Source organism: Drosophila novamexicana, unplaced genomic scaffold (genome assembly GCF_003285875.2).
Source record: "Drosophila novamexicana strain 15010-1031.04,08,12 unplaced genomic scaffold, DnovRS2.1 tig00000485-arrow-pilon, whole genome shotgun sequence".
NCBI lineage: Eukaryota > Metazoa > Arthropoda > Insecta > Diptera > Drosophilidae > Drosophila > Drosophila novamexicana.
In genome coordinates this window covers 2642745-2661488 of record NW_020824808.1, presented here as the reverse complement: position 1 = coordinate 2661488, position 18744 = coordinate 2642745, and the positions used below count along the sequence as shown (strand labels likewise).

The window sequence follows — 18744 nt, the reverse complement described above, 5'->3', positions numbered from 1 at the left end:
GTGTTTTGTGCCTAGCATATCGTGTGTTCTTAACTCTGTTGGACATCAACTTTAAATCTTTTGAGCCGCCAGGCAGCCCACAGAAAGTACAATCAAATGGCGGGTGTCGGTTTAGGACCATCCGTATGCGGCTGTATTGATGCCGTCGTTTGAGAGCTGCTCATATTAATATCCGTTAGCTGATTGCTGCCAGTCTCCAGTTGCTTTGTCTGCTCGCCGCTGCTAAGCTCGTTGGGCGCTTCCTCGACAATCTCGTCTGTGATGCGATACGTAATGGGAGCTGGCTGCTTTGCTGGCAGCCAATCGGGAATGATTTTGTCGTGCAACCGCCATTTGCCGTACTCATTGGAAATGTGCTTCTCAAAGACAACATACTCCAAAACATCCTTGGTAACAATCTCGCTGCCGTGCATTAGGCGACCAAAGCGATCGTATATAGCCAGCATTTGTTGAGTGTGAAAACGAACTGTGACCTGTGCAAACTGATTCTCCTTAGTTATAACTTCAGTGACGCGCGCATGTACCACACGGGGCGGCTCCAGCGATTGCAGAAAACGCCAATGTATTGTCTTATCCTTGACATTGTGCATCATTTCCGGATAGCAGCGTTCGCTAACAAATTCACGAATCTTATACTTTTCCTTAGCCGCCATATGCGTATGCGCTGCTATATAGATTTCTTGGGCCTGTACACCAAAGTCATCACTGCTAAAGTTCTCCTCGTACGCACGTATCTTTCGTACAGCCATAAGACTTTTTGATTTCTTTTCAAGAAATTCAAGTTTTTGCTTAGCCCCCGATGAGGATATTATTGACTTCTTCCCATCCCCCTCTGGCGGTACATATGCCTCAAATATGCCACCCGTGCAGCTTATGTGAAACGGACGTTCCATCCACGGACGGGGCGGCAATACACCACGTTCTTTCATACGGCTACGCATTTCCTCCTTGCTTATATCTTGCGGCTTCTCACGCAAGTTGGGCAGCTCAATTTTTATAAATTTTTGCCTGCGCAAGCGCTTAAACTCAGGCTTCCAGTGCTTAGTCTGTCGATGTCGCACTTGCTGCACTTGAAGTGCATTCTGCAAGCCTGGACACAACAAACGGATTCCCGCGGACGCTAACTGCGGCATCTGTAATTTCAATAAAAACAAAACTCTGTTTTGAAGCCAAGAGGCGTATGCATAATCCCCTAAAGGTTACCTGCATCTGGACGATCTTCATGCTGGCACAGACTAGTTTTTCCATGGTTAATTAAAATTTGTTATTCTAAAAACTCTGCAAAGCACTTACTGCATGCTTATACAATCATTAATCGATAACTGTTGCCCACTATCGATACTACTATCGATACTGAGTATTTAATAGACATCGAGTACACTGTTATTCAAACACTCAAATTTAACAATTAATAATTTAATATTTAAATTCACAATGAATTTTATATGGCTGGATCACAATATCAGAAACGTTAATCGGACGTATTACTTGAATCCAACCCAACACGAAAAACACAAAAATAAAAAGCAATATTTAATTGTTTGCAGTAAATCCCTTCTGAAATTAAAAGATGGATAGATTTTAGCAGAATTTACCGTGTTTATGTCAAAAAATCACCTTAGCACGTCGGGCCTGCTTAATTTCTTTGTAAATGGTAATGGAGTTTCCCCCACGCGTAGAACGTAGGACGCGGTCCCTGTAATTCGAGAAATAATATTAATTTTGAAAATTTGGGAATTGAATACAATTTTGTTTGTTACTTACTTTGCCGGACAATCGCCAGCCTCAATACGATAATCATGTATGGAGAGATTCGATGGAATATTTTTCAAATTCTTCAAGCATAATTTGGCATTCTCAATATCGTTTTCAAGGCGCATTACTAAAAAAACGAAAGTTCAAAAGAATATAATAAAAATAAAAAAAAAAGACATCCACGAACCCTTTATCATAAGTTTTTCCTCAGTGTCATCGCAACAGAGTGAGCTCTTGCACGTGCAACACTGTTTTTCGGGTACGTTAGTTGAAGGGGTCGTCTGTGTTAGGCTCTGTGGATTAGTGGCCAGTATATCTTTCATAATCATATTGAAAAGACATCCAGGCAGAATGTTTTCTGCCGCAGCAAAGATACGCTTATGCATGTAAGCCAAATCTTTGAACTCTAGGGTGTGCAGCCCATGATGGTAGAGCTTGTGACATATAGCATAGAAGCGGCTCTTCGGAATGTTGCACTTGCAGAAACAGAATCCGCACTCATCGATAAACATATCCAAAATCTTGCGCAACTCCCTTTCCAAACCAACACCATCAATCTCGCCGGCGGATAATGTTTTTACAGTATTCTTTACAAACTCATCGAACTGCTCTTCAGTGGTGTCATCTAGTTTTTGACTTTTTCTGCCGCGCCCAGTACCTTTTGCTCCGCGTTTCACACCTGTTCCGTCATCACCATCGTCACCGTATATATCTCTGCCTGGTGCGCGCAAGCCAGGCTTTTGGGCAAGACCTTTGGGTTCCTGCCGTGTTCCCCCTCCAGCAGCACCGGCCTTAGCGGCAGGTTGGCCGCCGCCTGCGTCCCCAGGCCTTGTACCAGTTTTTTCTGCTGCTCCGGGTCCTCCTCCGACTCTAGCGCCTGGTTGCCTACCCGCTCCTTCGCCAGTCTTGGCACCGGCCTTATCACCAGCTGTTGCTCCTGGTTGACCAGCTGGGCCGCCGGCTCTTCCGGGCTTATCACTAGGTTGACCAGCTGGGCCGCCGGCTCTTCCGGGCTTATCGCTAGGTTGTCCAGCCGCTCCACCGGGTTTATCTCCAGGTCCAGCATCAGGTTGTCCGGCTACTCCAGCCTTATCTCCAGGCCCAGCATCAATCTGTCCAGCCTTATCTTCATCGGCACTAGCCGGCTGTGCGGCTCTTCCGGGCTTATCGCCAGGTTTAGGTCCAGCTTTCCCAGCTGCTTCGGCCTTGTCGGCAGAAGCAGCAGCAGGTTGAGCAGCTGCTCCTGACTTGTCGACTAGCTTATCTCCAGGTTTGCCGGCTGCTGGAGGTTTATCTGCAGGTTTTCCGGCTGGTCCAGGTGCTCCAGCTTTATCGCCAGAGGCGTCAGAAGGTTGTGCAGGTTTCCCGCCGGTCTGTCCGGTTCCTCCAGTTTTTTCGACCTGAGGAGCTCCAGGTTTAGCACCAGGTTTACCACCTGTATCTTGGGGCTTTGCACCGGGTTGACCACCTGCTGTATCTTGGGGCTTTGCACCGGGTTGACCACCTGCTGTATCTTGGGGCTTCGCACCAGGTTGACCAGCTGTTGTATCTTGGGGCTTTGCACCGGGTTTACTAGCTGCCGTATCTTGGGGCTTTGCACCCGGTTGAGCAGCTGCCGTATCTTGAGGTTTTGCACCCGGTTGAGCAGCTGCCGTATCTTGAGGTTTTGCACCCGGTTGAGCAGCTGCCGTATCTTGAGGCTTTGCACCTGGCTTACTAGCTGCCGTATCTTGCGGCTTAGCACCCGGCTGAGCGGCTGCTGTATCTTGAGGCTTAGCTCCCGGCTGAGCGCCTGCTGTATCTTGAGGCTTAGCACCCGGCTGAGCGACTGCTGTATCTTGAGGCTTAGCTCCCGGCTGAGCGGCGGCTGTATCTTGAGGCTTAGCTCCCTGTTGAGCGGCTGCCGCATCTTGAGGCTTAGCTCCCGGTTGAGCGGCTGCCGCATCTTGAGGCTTAGCACCCGGTTGAGCAGCTGCCGCATCTTGAGGCTTAGCACCCGGTTGAGCAGCTGCCGCATCTTGTGGCTTAGCACCCGGTTGGGCGGCGGCTGTATCTTGTGGCTTAGCACCCGGTTGGGCGGCGGCTGTATCTTGTGGCTTAGCACCCGGTTGGGCGGTGGCTGTATCTTGTGGCTTAGCACTCGGTTGGGCGGCGGCTGTATCTTGAGGCTTAGCACCCGGTTGGGCGGCGGCTGTATCTTGAGGCTTAGCACCCGGTTGAGCGGCGGCTGTATCTTGTGGCTTAACACCCGGTTGAGCAGCTGCTGTATCTTGTGGCTTAGCACCCGGTTGAGCAGCTGCTGTATCTTGAGGCTTACCACCCGGTTGGGCGGCGTCTGTATCTTGAGGCTTACCACCCGGTTGGGCGGCGGCTGTATCTTGAGGCTTTGCACCTGGTTGCGCGCTTGTTTTATCCTGTGGCTCTGCACCTGGTTGACTGACTATTCTATCCTGTGGCCCCGCACCTGGTTGATCAGCTGCTGTATCTGTGGGCATGGCACTAGGTTGAATCTCTGCTGTATCACCAGCACCAGGCTTAGCTCCAGATTCTTCTGGTCTTTCAGCTGGTATCTGTCTGGCCACCCCTTCCGGTTTCTCAATCAATCTTTCCACTATTCCTGTCGGTGTCATAACTTTTTCGTACAATTTTGCTTCTTCTTTAAATTTAGCATCTTCGGCTTCTTTTTTCACTTCTTCGGCAGCTTTTTTAGCTTCGGCTGCTTTTTCAGCTTCTTCGGCCGCTTTCTCAGCTGCTTCGGCCTTCCATTGTTCCTCCATTTTTTGTTTAGCTTCTTTTTCAATAGCGTCAGGATCCCCTCCAAGGTCCTGCAATGCTTCTCTATACCTTTTATTTATTTCTTCGCAAAGTTGTTTACTCTTCATGCAATCCTCAAGCTGTTTCTTCAAATCATCAGTCAGAGCTTGAAGTTCAGCTTCTTTCAAGTTGTTAACTTTATCCTTCAACCTATCGTTTTCCCTGGCAACATCACCAATGTCCTGTATTAATCCAATGCTCTCGCGCATACCTTCCTCCATATACTTTGTGTCATTATCAAGTTGACGAACCTTTTTATCCAATTGGTTAAGTCGCTTGTTGCTTTGCAGAGCAGCTTCGCACATGCACTCATTCTCCTCAATCAAATCGCCCAACTGGCCGTCCTTTTCATTTAACAAATTACGCAGTCGATCCAGCTCATTCATGCAGTCTTCTAAATTGTTGATATTCTGACCGCCGGAATACTTATCCTCGTTCATATGCTTAAAGCAATCAGCCTGTTTGCTCATTTCGTCCATGATAAGTTCCAAAGTGGCGCTCGTGTAAAAGGCTAAATCATCGCCTACATCGGGACAGTCTGGTAAATCAAATGAGGGACAGTCACCACGCTGATTTCCGTACTTTTGATTGAGCTCACAGATGACGGTCTAGAATGAGTAGAATGTGTGTAAAATATAAAGCAAGGGATTAGAGAGGAAAATCATTATAAGTAGTAGTGGATTGAAACTTTTTGAGAGCGCTTGAGAAAGAGGAAGGGAGAATATACATGTGATTAAGCCGCTAACAATCCAGAGACGTACCCTAACGACTTTCCTCTCACCCCGTTCATGTTTTATGGCTATTTCATATCTGTGCACTTATAATTTTTAAAATTTTAACTACAGATTTAAAATCATGAAAGGTTATTTTGGGCAGGACATAAAATCATTTTTGGCACGGCATTAACATGTTATATCTCCATTATCCTCTTTCCCAGAGTCCTTGAAACAACTATCACTGCAACTTTCTATCAATTCGTCTAGGTAACGATACCCAGATTTCTTGAACGCTTTAGTTTTATGCTTTGGGATACATAGAGACACATAAAATTGGAAACACCCTCTGATTAAAAATGCTTACCATAAGCTGCTGGTACTGGCAATCGTAGGCATTCAAAGCCAAGTCACGTTTTCGCAGCTCATTGCGTAAAACATCGATTTCCATTTGCATAAGGTCCGCGCGCTGCAGCGCCGGCTGGAGGGTCACCACTTGTTGTTGAAGCTCATTGCAGCGGCACTGAAAGTAATTGATGTTAGCTCTCGATTACAAAACACCCAGAAATGCTGACTTACCTTAAGGACTTCTTCATTGTACTTGGACTGCTCCACCTCAGTTTCATAGTATTGCTGCATTTCCTGAATGTCATTCTCCATGTCACAAATATACTGATTTTGTTCATTAAGACTTTTGACTAGATCAGCAGAGGCACATTCTGCTAGGCACACCTTCTTCTTCGAACCTTTAACCTTATTATGGAGCGAACCTAGGTTTTTAATCTTTGCGCGTAGTGATTCACGCTCAGCCAACATGGTTTGAAGTGTGTCAACATCCATGTCTGGTCCACCAAGACCTCCATAACCGCCTTCCGTGGCTCCCCCCGCTCTTATAAATTCGTCCTCAGCTTGACGCAGTATTGCCAACTCCTTACCCATATTGTCGATCTTATTTTGTAAATAATTGACATCGTTGCTTTTTTCTGGATCAATCCTAATGCTGTCCATCGAACATCGCCTGGACTGCTTTTCCAGAAGTCGTCTAAGGTTTGCATTTTCCGATTCGAGAATATCATGAGATTTATTCATATCATCGACGGATTTATGGATGTGTCTGAGATCCCTCTCATCGTTGTTATCGATCTTTCTAGCGTCTGATAGGTCTTGAATTTTATTCTCAAACACCTTGCTCATTTCGGGGTCGTAGCGCTGTTCCATTATACGTTGGAGTTCAGCATTTCCTGTTTTAGTGCCGCCCACGCGATCTCGGGTCTCGGCCAGATCTTTGTCGAGTAATTTGTTGTCAATCATTACCTTCTTCATGTTTTCAATGGTGTCGTCCGCAGCGTTGATAAGGCTGTCACCCACCACAAGTTTTCCACCAGAGCGTGCTTCAGGACCTCCACGACCTCTACGACCTCCAGGACCTCCAGGACCTCCAGGACCTCCAGGACCTCCAGGACCTCCAGGACCTCCAGGACCTCCAGGACCTCCAGGACCTCCAGAACCTCCAGAACCTCCAGGACCTCCAGGACCTCCAGGACCCCGTCTACCGGATCCACCAAAATCTCCAGGGCCCTGTCCACCGGGACCACCAAAACCTCCAGGCCCTCCTTGTCCATCGGGACCACCGTAACCGTCACGACCACTACCTGGATAGCTTCCACGACCGCTGTCTTGTCCAGATATGTCAGTAACACCAATGCCGCCTGGTCCTTGACCCTGCTGACCCGGACCGCCATATCCGGCCTGCCCTGGTCCAGCGCCAACGCGACCTCCGAGACCCATACCTTCTCCTGGCCCTCCATATCCAGCCTGACCTGGTCCAGGACCTCCATAGCCGGCCTGACCTGGTCCAGGACCTCCATAGCCGGCCTGACCTGGTCCAGGACCTCCATAGCCGGCCTGACCTGGTCCAATTCCTTCTGGCCCTTGCCCCGGCCCTCTATATCCGGCCTGACCTGGCCCAACTCCGCCGCGTCCACCTGGACCCATTCCTTCTTGTCCTGGACCTCCATAACCGGCTTGGCCAGGCCCAGCTCCATCTCGACCGCCTGGACCTATCCCTTGTCCTGGACCGCCATATCCAGCTTGACCTGGTCCAGCGCCAGCGCGACCTCCGGGACGCATTCCTTCTTCTCCTGGTCCTCCATAGCCGGCCTGACCTGCTCCAGGACCTCCATAGCCGGCCTGACCTGCTCCAGGACCTCCATAGCCGGCCTGGCCCGGTCCAATTCCTTCTGGCCCTTGCCCCGGACCAGCCCCACCGCGACCTTCTGGCCCTTGCCCCGGCCCTCCATATCCGGCCTGACCTTGTCCAACTCCACCTCGACCGCCGGGACCCATTGTTTCTTGTCCTGGACCTCCATAGCCAGCTCGTCCTGTACCAGGTCCGCCTCGACCACCTGGACCCTGCCCTTCTTGTCCTGGACCACCATAGCCGGCCTGACCAGGCCTTCGACCACCAGGCCCCTGTCCCTCCTGTCCTGGACCTCCATATCCGGCTTGTCCTGGCGTAGGTCCGCCTCGGCCTCCTGGGCCCTGACCTTTTCCAAATTCTCCATAGCCGGGTTGTCCAGGCATAGGCCCGCCTCTATCCCCTGGCCACTGTCCTTGTCCTGGACCCCCATAACCGGCCTGGCCTGGCCCAGTTCCACCTCGACCTGGGCCCTGGCCCTCTTTTCCGGGACCAACATAACCGGCCTGGCCTGGAACAAGTCCGCCTCGGCCGCCCGGACCCTGGCCCTCCTGTCCTGGACCACCATATACACCTTGTCCTGGCATAGGTCCGCCTCGGTCTCCTGGACCCTGGCCTTCTTTACCAAGACCTCCATAGCCAGCTTGTCCTGGCATAGGCCCGCCTCTATCGCCTGGCCACTGCCCTTCTTGTCCTGGACCACCATAGCCGGCCTGACCTGGCCCAGGTCCGCCTCGACGACCAGGACCCTGGCCTTCTTGTCCAGGACCTCCATATCCGACTTGTCCTGGCATAGGCCCACCTCGGCCTCCTGGCCCTAGCCCTGGTCCTGGACCACCATAGCCGGCCTGACCTGGACCAGGTCCGCTTCGAGCACCAGGACCCTGAGCTTCTTTTCCAAGACTTCCATCACCGGCTTGTCCTGGCATAGGGCCGCCTCTTCCACCTGGCCACTGCCCTTGTCCTGGACCACCATATCCAGCCTGACCTGGCCCAGGTCCACCTCGACCTGGACCCTGGCCCTCTTGTCCTGGACCAGCATAGCCGGCTTGGCCTGGGCCAGGTCCGCCTCGACCACCAGGACCCTGGCCCTCTTGCCCAAGACCTCCATATCCGGCTTGACCTGGCAAAGGTCCGCCTCTGCCCTGGCCTTCTTTTCCAGGACCTCCATAGCCAAGTTGTCCTGGCATGGGTCCGCCTCTACCACCTGGCCACTGCCCTTCTTGTCCTGGACCGCCATATCCAGCCTGACCTGGCCCAGGTCCACCTCGACCTGGACCCTGGCCCTCTTGTCCTGGACCAGCATAGCCGGCTTGGCCTGGCCCAGGTCCGCCTCGACCACCAGGACCCTGGCCCTCTTGCCCAAGACCTCCATATCCGGCTTGACCTGGCAAAGGTCCGCCACGGCCCTGGCCTTCTTTTCCAGGACCTCCATAGCCGAGTTGTCCTGGCATGGGTCCGCCTCTACCACCTGGCCACTGCCCTTCTTGTCCTGGACCGCCAAATCCAGCCTGACCTGGCCCAGGTCCACCTCGACCTGGACCCTGGCCCTCCTTTCCGGGACCAATATACCCGGCCTGGCCTGGCCCAGGTCCGCCTCGACCGCCTGGACCCTGGCCCTCTTGCCCAGGACCTCCATATCCGGCTTGACCTGGCAAAGGTCCGCCTCGGCCCTGGCCTTCTCTTCCTGGACCTCCATAGCCGGGCTGTCCTGGCATGGGTCCGCCTCTTCCACCTGGCCACTGCCCTTCTTGTCCTGGACCGCCATATCCAGCCTGACCTGGCCCTGGTCCACCTCGACCTGGACCCTGGCCCTCTTGTCCTGGACCAGCATAGCCGGCCTGGCCTGGGCCAGGTCCGCCTCGACCACCAGGACCCTGGCCCTCTTGCCCAGGACCTCCATAGCCAGGTTGTCCTGGCATGGGTCCGCCTCTACCGCCTGGCCCTTGCCCTTCTTGTCCTGGAGCACCATATCCGGCCTGACCTGGAACAGGTCCACCTCGACCTGGACCCTGGCCCTCTTTTCCGGGACCAACATACCCGGCCTGACCCGGGCCAAGTCCGCCTCTACCGCCTGGTCCTTGACCTTCTGGTCCCGGACCTCCATATCCGGCTTGTCCTGGCCCAGGTCCACCTCGTCCGCCTGGACCCTGGCCCTCTTGCCCTGGACCTCCATATCCGGCTTGTCCTGGCGCAGGTCCGCGTCTACCACCTGGTCCCTGCCCTTCTTGTCCTGTACCTCCAAAGCCGGCCTGACCTGGACCCTGGCCCTCTCTTCCGGGACCAACATACCCTGCCTGACCCGGGCCAAGTCCGCCTCTACCACCAGGCCCTTGCCCTTGTCCAGGACCTCCATATCCGGTTTGGCCTGGCCCAGGTCCGCCTCGACCGCCTGGACCCTGGCCCTCTTGTCCCGGACCTCCATATCCAGCTTGTCCTGGCACGGGTCCGCCTCGACCGCCTGGTCCCTGGCCTTCTTTACCAAGACCTCCATAGCCAGCTTGTCCTGGCATAGGCCCGCCTCTATCGCCTAGCCACTGCCCTTGTCCTGGACCACCATAGCCGGCCTGACCAGGCCCAGGTCCACCTCGACCTGGACCCTGGCCCTCTTTTCCGGGACCAACATACCCGGCCTGACCCGGGCCCTCTTGCCCTGGACCTCCATATCCGGCTTGTCCTGGCCCTGGTCCGCCTCGACCACCTGGACCCTGGCCCTCTTGTCCTGGGGCACCATATCCAGCTTGTCCTGGTCCAGGTCCGCGTCTACCACCTGGTCCCTGCCCTTCTTGTCCTGGACCTCCAAAGCCGGCCTGACCAGGACCCTGGCCCTCTTTTCCGGGACCAACATACCCGGCCTGACCCGGGCCAAGTCCGCCTCTACCACCTGGCCCTTGACCTTGTCCTGGACCTCCATATCCGGCTTGTCCTGGCCCCGGTCCGCCTCGACTACCTGGACCCTGGCCCTCTTGTCCTGGAGCACCATATCCGGCTTGTCCTGGCCCAGGTCCACCTCGACCTCCTGGACCCAGGCCTTCTTTTCCAGGACCTCCATATCCGGCTTGTCCTGGCATAGGTTCTCCTCGACCACCTGGTCCTGGCCCTTGCCCTTCTTGACCTCTACCGGCAGGACCCTGGCCCTCTTTTCCGGGACCAACATAACCGGCCTGGCCTGGAACGGGCCCGCCTCGACCGCCTGGACCCTGGCCCTCTTGTCCCGGACCTGCAAATCCGGCTTGTCCTGGCCCTGGTCCGCCTCGACCACCTGGACCCTGACCCTCTTGTCCCAGACCTCCATATCCGGCTTGTCCTGGTCCAGGTCCACCTCGTCCACCTGGAGCCTGACCCTCCCTGCCTGGACCTCCATATCCGGCTTGTCCTGGCCCTGGTCCGCCTCGACCACCTGGACCCTGGCCCTCTTGTCCTGGACCAACATACCCGGCCTGACCCGGGCCAAGTCCGCCTCTACCGCCAGGCCCTTGCCCTTGTCCAGGACCTCCATATCCGGCTTGCCCTGGCCCTGGTCCGCCTCGACCACCTGGACCCTGGCCCTCTTGCCCCGGAGCACCATATCCGGCTTGTCCTGGCCCAGGCCCGCCTCGACCGCCTGGACCCTGGCCTTCTTGTCCCGGGCCACCATATCCGGCTTGTCCTGGTCCAAGTCCGCCCCGACCTGCTGGACCTTGCCCTTCTCTTCCAGGACCTCCATATCCAGCTTGTCCTGGCATAGGTTCTCCTCGACCACCTGGCCCTGTCCCTGGCCCTTGCCCTTCTTGGCCGGGACCACCACCTCGACCGCCTGGACCCTGGCCCTCTTTTCCGGGACCAATATATCCCGTCTGTCCTGGACTGGGTCCGCCTCGCCCACCTGCAGCCTGGCCCTCCTGCCCCGGACCTCCATATCCGGCTTGACCTGGTCCAGGCCCACCTCGTCCACCTGGAGCCTGACCCTCCCTTCCAGGACCACCATATCCGGCTTGTCCTGGCATTGGTCCGGCTCGACCTCCTGGACCCTGACCCTCTTGTCCCGGACCTCCATACCCGGCTTGTCCTGGCCCAGGTCCGCCTCGACCGCCTGGACCCTGACCTTCTTGTCCCGGACCATATCCGGCTTGTCCTGGTCCAGGTCCGCCTCGACCACCTGGACCTTGGCCTTCTTTTCCAGGACCTCCATATCCGGCTTGTCCTGGCATAGGTTCTCCTCGACCACCTTGCCCTGTCCATGGCCCTTGCCCTTCTTGGCCTGGACCACCACCTCGACCGCCTGAACCCTGGCCCTCTTTTCCGGGACCAACATAACCCGCCTGTCCTGGCCCAAGTCCGCCTCGACCGCCTGGACCCTGGCCTTCTTGTCCCGGACCTCCATAGCCGGCTTGTCCTGGTCCAGGTCCGCCTCGACCACCTTGAGCCTGGCCCTCTTTTCCGGGACCACCATAACCGGCTTGTCCTGGCATTGGCCCGGCTCGACCGCCTGGACCCTGACCCTCTTGCCCTAGACCACCATATCCGGCTTGTCCTGGGCCAGGTCCGCCTCGACCGCCTGGACCCTGGCCCTCTTGTCCCGGACCTCCATAACCGACTTGTCCTGGTCCAGGTCCGCCTCGACCACCTGGCGCCTGGCCCTCCCTTCCAGGACCACCATATCCGGCTTGTCCTGGCATTGGCCCGGCTCGACCGCCTGGACCCTGACCCTCTTGTCCTGGACCACCATATCCGGCTTGACCTGGCCCAGGTCCGCCTCGACCTCCTGGACCCTGGCCTTCTTTTCCAGGACCTCCATATCCGGCTTGCCCTGGCATAGGTTCTCCTCGACCACCTGGCCCTGTCCCTGGCCCTTGCCCTTCTTGGCCTGGACCACCACCTCGACCGCCTGGACCCTGGCCCTCTTTTCCAGGACCAACATAACCCGCCTGTCCTGGCCCAGGTCCGCCTCGACCGCCTGGACCCTGGCCTTCTTGTCCCGGACCTCCATAACCGACTTGTCCTGGTCCAGGTCCCCCTCGACCACCTGGACCCTGACCCTCTTGTCCGGGACCTCCATATCCGGCTTGTCCAGGACCAGGTCCGCCTCGACCGCCTGGACCCTGGCCCTCTTGTCCCGGACCTCCATAACCGACTTGTCCTGGTCCAGGTCCCCCTCGACCACCTGGAGCCTGCCCCTCCCTTCCAGGACCACCATATCCGGCTTGTCCTGGCATTGGTCCGGCTCGACCACCTGGACCCTGACCCTCTTGTCCGGGACCTCCATATCCGGCTTGTCCAGGACCAGGTCCGCCTCGACCGCCTGGACTCTGGCCCTCTTGTCCCGGACCTCCATATCCGACTTGTCCAGGACCAGGTCCGCCTCGACCGCCTAAACCCTGACCCTCTTGTCCGGGACCTCCATATCCAGCTTGTCCAGGACCAGGTCCGCCTCGACCGCCTGGACCCTGACCCTCTTGACCGGGACCTCCATATCCGGCTTGTCCAGGACCAGGTCCGCCTCGACCGCCTGGACCCTGGCCCTCTTGTCCCGGACCTCCGTAACCGACTTGTCCTGGTCCAGGTCCCCCTCGACCACCTGGAGCCTGGCCCTCCCTTCCAGGACCACTATATCCGGCTTGTCCTGGCATTGGTCCGGCTCGACCACCTGGACCCTGACCTTCTTGTCCTGGAGCACCATATCCGGCTTGTCCTGGCCCAGGCCCGCCTCGACCTCCTGGACCCTGGCCTTCTTTTCCAGGACCTCCATATCCGGCTTGTCCTGGCATAGGTTCTCCTCGACCACCTGGTCCTGCCCCTTGCCCTTCTTGGGCTGGACCACCACCTCTACCGACAGGACCCTGGGCCTCTTTTCCGGGAGCAACATAACCGGCCTGGCCTGGAACGGGCCCGCCTCGACCGCCTGGACCCTGGCCCTCTTGTCCCGGACCTCCATATCCGGTTTGTCCAGGAGCAGGTCCGCCTCGACCGCCTGGACCCTGACCCTCTTGTCCTGGAGCACCATATCCGACTTGTCCTGGCCCAGGTCCGCCTCGACCTCCTGGACCCTGGCCTTCTCTTCCAGGACCTCCATATCCAGCTTGTCCTGGCATTGGTCCGGCTCGACCGCCTGGACCCTGACCCTCTTGACCTGGACCACCATATCCGGCTTGTCCTGGCCCAGGCCCGCCTCGACCTCCTGGACCCTGGGCTTCTTTTCCAGCACCTCCATATCCGGCTTGTCCTGGCATAGGTTCTCCTCGACCACCTGGGCCTGGCTCTTGCCCTTCTTGACCTCTACCGGCAGGACCCTGACCCTCTTTTCCGGGACCAACATAACCGGCCTGGCCTGGAACGGGCCCGCCTCGACCGCCTGGACCCTGACCCTCTTGTCCCGGACCTCCATATCCGGCTTGTCCAGGAACAGGTGCGCCTCGAGCGCCTGGCCCCTGGCCTTGTTGACCCGGACCTCCATAGCCAGCCTGTCCTGGTCCGGGTCCTCCTCGCCCTGGTCCCTCTTGTCCTGGTCCTGCCAAGCCGGCCTGGCCTGGTGCAGGCCCACCTCGAGCGCCTGGCCCCTGGCCTTGTTGACCCGGACCTCCTGGCCCCTGACCCTGACCACCTGGGCCTTGGCCTTGTTGACCCGGACCTCCATAGCCAGCCTGGCCTGGCCCAGGTCCGCCTCGACCCTGTGCTTCTTGTCCTGGACCATATCCGGCCTGACCTGGACCAGGTCCACCACGACCTCCTGGCCCCTGGCCTTCTTGTCCCGGACCACCATATCCTGCTTGGCCCGCCATAGGTCCTTGACCACCCGGCCCCTGGCCCTGTTGACCAGGTCCAGGTCCTCCTCGACCTCCTGGCCCCTGGCCTTGTTGACCCGGTCCTCCATAGCCAGCCTGTCCTGGTCCGGGTCCTCCTCGCCCTGGTCCCTCTTGTCCTGGTCCTGCCAAGCCGGCCTGGCCTGGTGCAGGCCCACCTCGAGCGCCTGGCCCCTGGCCTTGTTGACCCGGACCTCCTGGCCCCTGACCCTGACCACCTGGGCCTTGGCCTTGTTGACCCGGACCTCCATAGCCAGCCTGGCCTGGCCCAGGTCCGCCTCGACCCTGTGCTTCTTGTCCTGGACCATATCCGGCCTGACCTGGACCAGGTCCACCACGACCTCCTGGCCCCTGGCCTTCTTGTCCCGGACCGCCATATCCTGCTTGGCCCGCCATAGGTCCTTGACCTCCCGGCCCCTGGCCCTGTTGACCAGGTCCAGGTCCCCCTCGACCACCTGGCCCCTGGCCTTGTTGACCCGGTCCTCCATAGCCGGCCTGGCCTGGTCCGGGTCCTCCTCGCCCTGGTCCCTCTTGTCCTGGACCTGCCAAGCCGGCCTGGCCTGGCCCAGGTCCACCTCGAGCGCCTGGCCCCAGGCCTTGTTGACCCGGACCTCCTGGCCCCTGACCCTGACCACCTGGGCCTTGGCCTTGTTGACCCGGACCTCCATAGCCAGCCTGGCCTGGCCCAGGTCCTCCTCGACCCTGTGCTTCTTGTCCTGGACCATATCCGGCCTGACCTGGACCAGGTCCACCACGACCTCCTGGCCCCTGGCCTTCTTGTCCCGGACCGCCATATCCGGCTTGGCCCGCCATAGGTCCTTGACCTCCCGGCCCCTGGCCCTGTTGACCAGGTCCCCCTCGACCACCTGGCCCCTGGCCTTGTTGACCCGGTCCTCCATAGCCGGCCTGGCCTGGTCCGGGTCCTCCTCGCCCTGGTCCCTCTTGTCCTGGTCCTGCCAAGCCGGCCTGGCCTGGTGCAGGCCCACCTCGAGCGCCTGGCCCCTGGCCTTGTTGACCCGGACCTCCTGGCCCCTGACCCTGACCACCTGGGCCTTGGCCTTGTTGACCCGGACCTCCATAGCCAGCCTGACCTGGCCCGGGTCCTCCACGAACCTGACCCTCTTGTCCTGGACCTCCATATCCAGCTTGACCTGGACCAGGACCACCTCGTCCTCCTGGCCCCTGATCTTGTCCTGGAGCTCCATATCCAGGCTGACCTGGAACAGGTCCACCGCGACCACCTGGCCCCTGGCCTTGTTGACCCGGTCCTCCATAGCCGGCCTGGCCTGGTCCGGGTCCTCCTCGCCCCGGTCCCTCTTGTCCTGGTCCTGCCAAGCCGGCCTGGCCTGGTGCAGGCCCACCTCGTGCGCCTGGCCCCTGGCCTTGTTGACCCGGACCTCCTGGCCCTTGACCCTGACCACCTGGGCCCTGGCCTTGTTGACCCGGACCTCCATAGCCAGTCTGACCTGGCCCGGGTCCGCCTCGATCCTGTGCCTCTTGCCCTGGACCTCCATAACCGGCTTGGGCTGGCCCAGCTACGCCTCGATCACCTGGCCCCTGGCCTTGTTGACCAGGACCTCCTGGCCCCTGGCTTTGTTGTCCAGGAGCTCCATAGCCGGCCTGCCCTGGCCCAGGTCCTCCACGACCACCTGGACCCTGGCCTTGTTGACCTGCACCTCCAGGCCCCTGTCCTTGTCCTGGACCTCCATAAGCGGCCTGGCCCGGCCCAGCTCCACCTTGACCACCTGGCCCCTGTCCCTGTTGACCAGGACCTCCATAGCCGGCCTGGCCCGGCCCAGCTCCACCTTGACCACCTGGCCCCTGTCCCTGTTGACCAGGACTTCCATAGCCGGCCTGGCCTGGCCCAGGTCCACCTCGACCACCTGCACCTTGGCCTTGTTGACCAGGACCTCCTGGCCCCTGACCCTGACCACCTGGGCCCTGGCCTTGTTGACCAGGTCCACCTCGACCTTGTCCCTGTTGTCCTGGACCTCCATATCCGGATTGGGCTGGCCCAGCTACGCCTCGATCACCTGGCCCTTGGCCCTGTTGACCTGGACCTCCTGGCCCTTGGCCTGCCTGTCCAGGACCTCCATAGCCGGCCTGGCCAGGAGCAGGTCCGCCTCGACCTCCTGGGCCCTGGCCCTGTTGACCCGGACCACCTGGCCCTTGGCCCTGTTGGCCCGGACCACCTGGCCCTTGACCCTGTTGACCCGAACCACCCGGACCTTGGCCCTGTTGACCCGGACCACCTGGCCCTTGGCCCTGTTGTCCCGGTCCACCATATCCAGCCTGACCTGTAGCAGGAGCTCCCCGACCGCCTGGACCCTGACCGTCTTGTCCATAGGTAGGCTGACCTGGGCCAGCTCCGCCTCGACCTCCTGGGCCCTGATCCGGTTGACCCGCACCACCTGGCCCCTGGCCCTGTTGACCCGGACCACCTGGCCCCTGGCCCTGTTGACCCGGACCACCATAACCGGCCTGGCCTGTAGCAGGACCTCCCCGACCGCCTGGACCCTGACCGTCCTGTCCATAGCCAGGCTGACCAGGGCCAGCTCCACCTCGACCTCCAGGGCCCTGGCCCTGTTGATCTGTACCTCCTTGGCCCTGTTGACCCGGACCTCCATAACCTGCTTGGCCGGGCCCAGCTCCGCCTCGACCGCCTGGCCCTTGGCCTTGTTGACCCGGACCACCTGGCCCTTGGCCTTGTTGACCCGGACCACCTGGCCCTTGACCTTGTTGACCCGGACCACCTGGCCCTTGGCCTTGTTGACCCGGACCACCTGGCCTTTGGCCCGGACCACCTGACCCTTCGCCTTGCTGACCCGGGCCTCCATAGCTGGCCTGACCTGGAGCAGGTCCCCGACCGCCTGGTCCCTGGCCTTCTTGTCCTGGCCTAGCTGCTCCTCGACCACCTGGCCCCTGGCCGTCTTGACCCGGACCACCATAACCGGCCTGGTCCGGCCCAGCTCCACCACGACCTCCTGGTCCCTGGCCATCTGATCCTGGCCCAGCTGCTCCTCGACCGCCTGGTCCCTGGCCCGGACCACCTGGCCCCTGACCCTGTCCGCCATAGCCGGCCTGTCCTGGCCCTTCTCCCTGTTGGCCCGGACCCCTTGGCCCCTGGCCCTGTTGACCCGGACTACCTGGCCCCTGTCCCTGTTGACCAGGACCTCCTGGCCCCTGGCCTTGTTGACCCGGACCACCATAGCCAGCCTGTCCTGGTCCTGGAGCTCCATATCCGACCTGACCTGGTCCAGGTCCCCCACGTCCGCCTGGCCCTTGGCCCTCTTGCCCTGGCCCAGGTCCACCTCGACCCCCTGGTCCCTGGCCCTGTCCCTGGTCTGGGCCAGGCCCGCCTCGACCTCCTTGTCCTGGACCTCCTTGCCCCTGTCTCTGTTGTCCCGGAACACCATATTCATTCGGGCCCTGCCCAGTTCCGCCCCGACCGCCAGGCCCTTGGCCTCCCTGCCCCGGACCTCCATATCCAGCCTGACCTGGTCCAGCGACACCTCGACCACCTGGACCCTGACCTGGACCTGCCCCTTCCGGTCCTCCGTAACCGTCCCGATCACCACCCTGTCCAGGAACGCTAGAACCACGTCGACCAGCCTGTCGTCCCTGGCCGGGACCACCACCACCCCATCCACCTGGACCCTGCCCATCTGCTCCGGGACCACCATAACGACCTGGGCCCTGTCCTGGACCTCCTCCCCGGCCTCCCGGGCCCTGGCTTGCCTGTCCAGGACCCCCTTTGCTTCGTCCACCTGGGCCTTGGCCTTCACCCGGACCACCCCGACCACCTGGTCCTTGCTGTCCTGGATCTCCGTAGCCCCCGGGCCCCTGTCCACGCTTACCCGTAGGTGCTCTACCATAGTCCTGCCCTCTCTGACCAGGCTTTCCCGCTTTGCCGCCAGTTGGTCCATCATAATCAGGTCCGGTGCGACCTCTGCCTCCAGGTCCACTGGCAGCTCTGCCGCCAGGCCCATAACCCGCTCTGCCACCAGGTGCGCCACCGCCGGGGCCACCACTCCCGTCATCTTGGCGCAAAATTAACGGTGTATTGCAAGCTACCAGATCGGACACAAAACGTGACTTTTTGTCCTCATCGGCTGACCACGAGCGATCATCGAATGTAGATGGATAGCTTTTTAACTTAACACAAGCGTCCTGGCAATCAAACTCAAGCGTCTCGTTCATAAACGGCACATGGAAAAATTCTTTCTGCGTAGAGAACGCCATGCCGCAGCGTCCAAGAGCTTGCACCGGTCGAGTTTACAAAGCGAATTATTTTAAAACACAAATTTCAATTTTTTCTTTTGAAATGTTTATGGCTGGACAGTTTAAAAAGTAGTATCGAAAATACGTCCGACATCAATTGTATCACCAAATTTTCTAATATTCCACGTGCGACAATTTTCACATTTGTTACTGTACTGTATAATTCTGTAATGTACTAACAAATTGTATGAAGCATAAAGGTATT

The 18744-nt window shown here is 58.7% G+C and overlaps 2 protein-coding genes across 24 annotated transcripts; both read right to left on the bottom strand.

Moving 5' to 3' along the window:
• Positions 1 to 71: 71 nt before the first annotated feature.
• LOC115761619 (probable 39S ribosomal protein L45, mitochondrial) lies at positions 72 to 1305 on the bottom strand. Its single transcript, XM_030703448.1, has 2 exons — positions 1204 to 1305; positions 72 to 1133 (listed from the first exon to the last, which is right to left on the bottom strand). The coding sequence occupies exons 1-2, from the start codon at positions 1246 to 1248 to the stop codon at positions 93 to 95; spliced, it is 1086 nt and encodes a 361-aa protein (XP_030559308.1). The 5' UTR covers positions 1249 to 1305; the 3' UTR covers positions 72 to 92.
• Positions 1306 to 1400: 95 nt separating this feature from the next.
• On the bottom strand, positions 1401 to 18703 carry LOC115761614 (fibroin heavy chain-like). Of its 23 annotated transcripts, none has more exons than XM_030703426.1 (8): positions 7556 to 18698; positions 7193 to 7204; positions 5862 to 7162; positions 5650 to 5805; positions 1943 to 5177; positions 1765 to 1882; positions 1618 to 1696; positions 1401 to 1557 (listed from the first exon to the last, which is right to left on the bottom strand). In XM_030703426.1, exons 1-8 carry the CDS (start codon positions 18498 to 18500, stop codon positions 1534 to 1536), a joined length of 15870 nt encoding a protein of 5289 aa, XP_030559286.1. In that variant the 5' UTR covers positions 18501 to 18698; the 3' UTR covers positions 1401 to 1533. The 23 variants fall into 23 exon arrangements, with proteins under 23 accessions (XP_030559286.1, XP_030559287.1, XP_030559292.1 ...); XM_030703427.1 differs by having other exon boundaries at positions 5862 to 7132; XM_030703432.1 differs by having other exon boundaries at positions 5862 to 15655; positions 16880 to 16921; positions 16952 to 18697.
• Between the last annotated feature and the right edge of the window lie 41 nt (positions 18704 to 18744).

Bases quoted from the DNA above. Each gene is read 5' to 3' on its own strand.
- LOC115761614 (XM_030703417.1), bottom strand. From the start codon at position 18,500: ATGGCGTTCTCTACGCAGAAAGAATTTTTCCATGTGCCGTTTATGAAC. The intron at 5,806-5,861 runs GTAAGTCAGCAT...AATTACTTTCAG, and splicing joins ACAATGAAGAAGTCCTTAAG to TGCCGCTGCAATGAGCTTCA. The intron at 1,558-1,617 runs GTGATTTTTTGA...TTTTAATTTCAG, and splicing joins AGCAGGCCCGACGTGCTAAG to AAGGGATTTACTGCAAACAA.
- LOC115761619 (XM_030703448.1), bottom strand. From the start codon at position 1,248: ATGGAAAAACTAGTCTGTGCCAGCATGAAGATCGTCCAGATGCAG. The intron at 1,134-1,203 runs GTAACCTTTAGG...TTGAAATTACAG, and splicing joins TGAAGATCGTCCAGATGCAG to ATGCCGCAGTTAGCGTCCGC.